The sequence below is a fragment of the Phoca vitulina genome, unplaced genomic scaffold (assembly GCF_004348235.1).
Source record: "Phoca vitulina isolate PV1807 unplaced genomic scaffold, GSC_HSeal_1.0 scaffold47, whole genome shotgun sequence".
NCBI classification, from domain to species: domain Eukaryota; kingdom Metazoa; phylum Chordata; class Mammalia; order Carnivora; family Phocidae; genus Phoca; species Phoca vitulina.
The window spans coordinates 3,695,938-3,701,937 of record NW_022589750.1 but is presented as its reverse complement, the minus strand read 5'-3'; the positions used below and the strand labels follow the sequence as shown (position 1 = coordinate 3,701,937).

Here is a 6,000-nt window from a genome sequence, read left to right as displayed (position 1 = left end):
TGTGGCCAGAAGGCCCGGCTCTGGAGTCTGACCCCGGCTCGGCCTCGTATTTGCCTGTGACCTTGAGCGCATGGGCTTCAGTGTCCTCGCTGGCAGAGGCGGGGTGAGGATCCCTGTCTCAGGGTTGTCATGAGGCTTATGTGAGATCACGTGGGTAAAGTGCCTGGCACAGAGCAGGTGCTCAGTAAAAGGCCGCCGAGCTGCGGGCCGAAGCGGGGGGAGGCGGAGGGAAGCCAGACCGCGAGGGCACAAGCTTCATACTCGGTATGACCCTCGCGAGCCGAGCTCCGGCAGGGAAAATGAAACCAACTTCCTGACTGAGAGAGGAGCCAGGCCTCTAATTCAGTGTGCCGGGTGTGAGGACGCGGGCCGGGGCCCCGGGGCAGTGCAGAGAGCTCCGAGGCAGGGCGGCAGGGGGCCCCAGGGCCCTGCGACGGGCCAGCCGAAGGGCCAAAGGTCTGGGGCCGCCTGTTTGGGGACAGTGTCTCCAGAAAGCTTTGGAAAGGGGGCCTGGCCACACCAGGGGGCATGGGAGGCCTCCACAAAGAAGGGGCAGCCGGAAAGGAGCAGGCGAGGTGCTGCCCGGCTGGAGGGGGCAGCCCCGGGGCGGGGGTAGCTGCAGCCGGCATTCCTGGTCCAGCAGCCGCTGTCCCTTTCCCGAGGGACCCAGGAGTGAGGGCAGCAACGGGAAGTGGTCATGGCTTCCCCGGCCCACAGGAACCCGCTCATCCCTGCCACTGCCTGCCTGAGGCTCGGGCACCCGGGGACCTTGCTGAGCCCGCAAACCCCGGCCTTCGGGGGGCAAGCCCCTTACCCCAGCCCGGCCCAACTGCCTGTGCAAACCTGCATTCCATGCCCCAGGCCCTTCCCAGGAGCTGACATCATTACACAAATAGTGTCAGGGCCCCTACCCCCTCCCCTGGAAAATGTCATCAAGGGGCTGGTTCCAAGTTTCCAGAAAGGAAACTCTCTGGGAGGTTCTGCCTTCGCAATGCCTCCTCCGACAGGCAGCTCCAGCGTGAGGCGGTGACCGCCCGGCTGGGGCTTCTCAGGGGTGTCCTTGGGCCCGCTGCCCTCCGCCTGGGCCACAAGCCCGGGCCAGCACCCATCGCGCAGCCGGGCGGGGACAGGCGCCGACGCCGGATCGCGCTCCTCTGGCTCCACCGACGGGACCCCCCCCCCGCCCCAAGATCCCCCCCCCCAGGACTCAGCAGGTGGCAGCGGAGGCCACGGGCCGCCTGGGGACTGCCGGGGGGGACAGACCACTGCGGCCGCCCCCAAGTGCGGACGGGGCCCAAGTTGTCGCGGCCAGGGGTCCCGCGTGGGGATCCCCAGACAAAGGAGGGTCTGCGGGGAGGAGGGCGTCTCGCTCAGCGCCCCCGCCCCGGGTTCACAGTTCTCACGTCCCCCTCTCCAGAGCCGGCCGGCGCCGCGGGGGCGGCCCCACCTGCGCGGCTCTGCGCCCCCACCCCGGCCCCTCGGCCCCCCCACCCCCGAGTCAGGCCCGCCCCGCCCGGGGAGCGCGCCGCCGCTCTGGAAGGAGCCCGTGAGGTAGCTTAAGTCTCGTCCTCATCTCTCCCGCCCCGGGCGCGCGGCGGTGGGGGGCGGCGGGGGGCGGGGCCGCGGCCCGAATCCCCGCCCCGCGGCCCCCGCCCCCTGCCCCCCCCCCGCCCGGGAAAGCCCGCTCGGCCCCGCGCCCCGCCCCGCCCGCCCGGCCGCCCGGCGCGCCGCTGCCTCCGCGCTAGGCCTTCTTGCACTTGCCCTTCTTCTCGCGCTGCTGGAACTTGCGCAGCCGCCGCGCCCACGTGTCCCGCCACTGGATCACCAGGCTGCTCTTGTCCGCCACGATGCCGCTCTGGTCGGGCGAGTCCTCCGCGTTGCCCAGCAGCAGGTACTTCTTGAGGGGCTTGATTTTGGGACACTTGCAGGCGATGTCCCGCGAGCGGATCCACAGGCTCTGGTCACCGCGGCGGATGCGGCTCGCACCCTGCTTGTACACAGAGATGATGTTCACCGTGAACTTCCACCAGTCCCCTGCCTTGTCCGCCTTCAGGATGTGGATCTGGACCGCTGCAAGGAAGCACAGGCGGGAGAGTGGGCCCCGGGGCCGAGCAGTGCCGCCTGGGCACCCCCCACACACACACAAACCCCCGGCTCCTGTGGTCGGGTGGCCCCTGCCTGCTCGAGCCCTCTCGGAGCCGAGCACCGGGCAGCCGGTCTGATGGAGAAGGCACAGCTGGGAAGGGACGGCACAGGGTACCCCACTGGGGCACGCGTGGGTGGTGCCTAAGCTGATCCTGGGAACCCCACCTGCCGACGCCTGGACCAGCCGCTGCTCCAACAGGCCTTACTCATGCCTGGGCTCAAGCTCTGCGTTTGGGGCTTGGCCGGCAGGACCAGAAGAAGCTTACAGGAACTGACCGCCCCGGCCGAGTCGCCTGCCCAGGACAGGTGCCTCTGTGACAGCAGCAACCATCACTCCCCGCAGGCTGGGCGGGAACCTCCTTAGTGCCCCCCCCCCCCCGCCTCCCGCCGTGGCACTTCCAAAGGCTCCGAGCACTTGACATCAAGCCTCATGGCACCTCCAGGCACACCACCTGGGGCTTCTCAGGGGTGTCCTTGACTGGACACCCAGTCTCCGAAAACCATGATGGGATCTCAGTGCCAGGTGCAGAGCACCGTGAACCTACCCTTCCAGGTGGACGTGGCACCCCTTCCAGAGTCCAGGGTCCTGGTGCTGCGCCCCCTCCCTCCTGACCCTCTCCAATTCCCCAGGCCATCCCCCTGCTAATTCTCCCCTGAAACGTCCCCTGGCACAAGGGTTCTCTGCTGGAGCCTGCGTCAGAATCCCCCGGAGAGCTTGTCAAGCACACACTGCTGGGCTGCACTCCAGAGCTTCTGATTCAGCGGATCTGGAATGGGCCCCCAGAGCCCACCTCTCTCACCAGTTCACAGGTGGTGGTGGTGCTGTTCCAGGGAATACAGTTTGAGAATCAGTGCCCTAGTGACTGTTAATAAATGTCATTTCTGCAGGATATTAGGAGGTATTTTAAAAGTAGGAGGAAATGCCTTTTAAAGAAAAAGGGGGCACTTTGCTTAAATGGGTTTGTGAAATTCTGGGTTAAAGTCAAGAGGTTTCCTTAACTGCAGGACTTTTCAGAGCCTTGAATCTACAAATCATGCATGTGTACGCATGTGTGTTGGTTTCCCAAATAATTCTGACTGCAGGCCTCTTGGGCTAGTGCATCTCGAGTTAGCAGAGCCCCATGGGCCGAGCTGGGGAACTGCTGGGGGCACACATAATCATTCCAGGGGATAAAGGGAGAGGTCTCTGCTGCACTGACCGACCAAGGAAAACCTGGTCATCTTCCCCATCCCCACGGTCAGGACGGGGCACGCTGCCCTTGCTGAGCTCGCCTGCCACCCCCGCACCCTTCACCCCTGGACCAGGCTGAAGATGGCCCTGGCGGATGAGTGGACTTGAGCCCTCCTGGAAAATGAGCAACAGCTCGTCTCTCCAGATTACACCTGAAGAAACCGAGCCGTGGGCCAGCTCAGCGGCTCCAACAGCCACGAGGACATGTCCCCGGGGCATGCTGAGCGGTCATCACCTGCCCGCTTATGGCCCGGCCTGGCCACCCATGCCGGCCAGCCTCTCTCACGGTCCCTGGGGCCCACCCTGCCACCTTCACTCCCAGGGCCCTCCCTGCTGCTCCCCTTCTGTCCCTGCGCTTGGCCCACAATGCGGGGAGGTTCGGGGATGGCGGGGCCCAGGGGCGCGTCCGCCACCCTGCAGCTCGTCCTTATGGGGTGAGGGATGCGGCAGATTTTCCCATATTCCATTTCAGCCGTTCCTGGGCATCCTGAACTTTGCACTCCAGTCTGAGGGCTCCAAAGAATGGCTGCCATGGCAACCGTTTCCATGTTTTTGTCACCAAGGGACTCAACACTCAGTGTGAACTCTGAGGTGGGGTGGGGAGCCCTCTCCAGCTCGCAGAAGTAGGCTGGGCCGTGTGTTTGTGCACACGGAGGTCACCGTGGCAACTGAGTGCCCCTCGGCTAAGCGACGGGGGAGCCGGTGTCCCTGAGAACCCCGGTTTCCTCTCCTCAGGACTGAGCTGAATGCAGAATGAGGCTCCGTCAGGATGCCACTGTTTCCCTGGGTGGGATCTCAGACCCTCGGCCCAGCCACGGGGCCCTCCCCCATCCAGCCGGGGTGGGCAGGGGGTGGCCCCGCAAAGACGCTGCAGAAGGCGCCGGGGGAACGCGGCTGTGACCCCAGGCACTGAGCGTCTCGTGGTGTGACAGGCTGAGCCGTGTCTCCCGGCCCCAGATTTCATAGGATGACGTGCGAACCCCCCAGGACCTGAGGATGTGCCCGTATTCAGAGCCAGGGTCATTACGGAGGTCATGGAGTTCAGAGGAAGTGATTAGAGGGAGCCCTAATCCAATATGACTGGTGTCCTCGTGAGAAGAGGAGATCAGGACGGACACACAGACACACAGAGGGAAGACCCCGTGAGGCCACAGCGAGAAGCAGCCATCTGTGAACCGAGGAGGGGGGCCTCCGGAGAAGCCACGTGCCGACACCTCGATCTCGGACTCCCGGCCTCCGGAACCGTGAGACAATAAATTTCTGTTGTTTCAGCCCCCAGCCTGTGGTGCGTGGTTCTGGCAGCCCGAGCAAACTTGTACGGTTGGAACTAGGGGCTCAGGATCTGGGGTGTCAGCCCAGAGCCAGGCGGGAGGGCAGCCCTGGTGAGGTGGGCCAGCCGGAGAGAGTTAGCCGGACCCGCTCAGGCCCTGGGCTGGCCCTTCTTACTCTCTGGGGCTGCAAGAACGTGGCCCTTCACACAGCAGGAGGACTGGAGACCCCCAACCCACCTTCCCGGGTCTGGAGTTTCCCTCCCCTGAAGGAATGTTCTGGAACACCAGGCAGGGCATCCAAAGCAGCCCCACCCCCACCCCGCTTCCCCAGGCCCGGCTAGTACAGGCCTAGAGGGGATCCGCTCAACACTGAGGACGCAGCCCAAAGGCGTACCCCACCCCGGAACACCTTGCCGTCCCCGAGAATCCAGGGGCCAGAGCGGTGCACGCCGGTCCAGTGGGACAAAGCAACGGTCCCCGTCCTCCCTCCACCCCAGCAGCTCCCGGCGGCCCCCGGGCCTTGGAGCCGGACGGCACAGGCGGGCGCAGGGGCAGGGGAGGGTGGCGGTAGAATTCATGATTATGCTGGAAAAAATCCGCAGTTCCGCTGCCCTTGGCAACGCCCCGGCACATTACACAGCCCACCAAGTATGAGCCGCACACGCGGCGCACGGGCCAAGTCCCTGCCGTGCACATACAGCTGAAAATATTCAAAATACACACTGAAACAGTGACCTCAGGCAGACCCACTCCGCACGCTCGGGGGCCGCACCCGCCACAGCGCGGCGCGGGGACGGCCGCCACCTCTGCGGGGCCTGCTGGCCGGGAGCCCGGGATGGCTGGGGTCTCCTGGGGGCCCGTGGCATCGCCCACCACGCGCGCCGAGCACAGGCAGCTCTGCCCATCCGAGCACCACGATCCCTGCGGGCGTGCCCCTTACACCCACACGACGACACTCAACACCAGGCCAGTGAGCCTCAGCCGCCCCCCACCCCTGTCCGTGCACCGCTGTCCTAGCTTGGCCTCCAGGAGGGCAGAACGTGGGGGCCCGGTGAGGATCCCCCATCCCGTCTTCAGAAATGCGGAAGATGACCCTGAGAAAGGCAGCCGGAGATGAGACCAGAACAGGAAGAGGCGTGCAGGGACCAGCCAGAGGGGTCCCTCTCTGATGCTGAGACCAGGCAGTGGCCGCGCCGGGGAGCCTGGCCCCCAGGCTGCTGGCGCTTCGGGCCCCTCTCTCAGTGATAAGCGGCTGCATCTTGGGGTCCACACCGCGGACGCCCTCCCTTACGCTGAGCCCTTGCTCATCCCCCAAAATGAGGGCTCAGGCTGCAAGAGAGCTGTGCACCCGGG

General features: G+C 65.5%; 1 protein-coding gene across 2 annotated transcripts in view; it reads right to left on the bottom strand.

The window, feature by feature from the left end:
- Window positions 1-1,702: 1,702 nt before the first annotated feature.
- The window catches only part of NTN1 (netrin 1), a 178,762-nt gene continuing 174,464 nt past the window's right edge, over window positions 1,703-6,000 (bottom strand). For both annotated transcript variants that reach the window (XM_032431864.1, XM_032431863.1), the window contains exon 7: window positions 1,703-2,070. In XM_032431864.1, coding sequence (XP_032287755.1) covers window positions 1,742-2,070 — 329 coding nt within the window. In that variant the 3' untranslated portion in view covers window positions 1,703-1,741. The remainder of the gene's footprint in view (window positions 2,071-6,000) is intronic.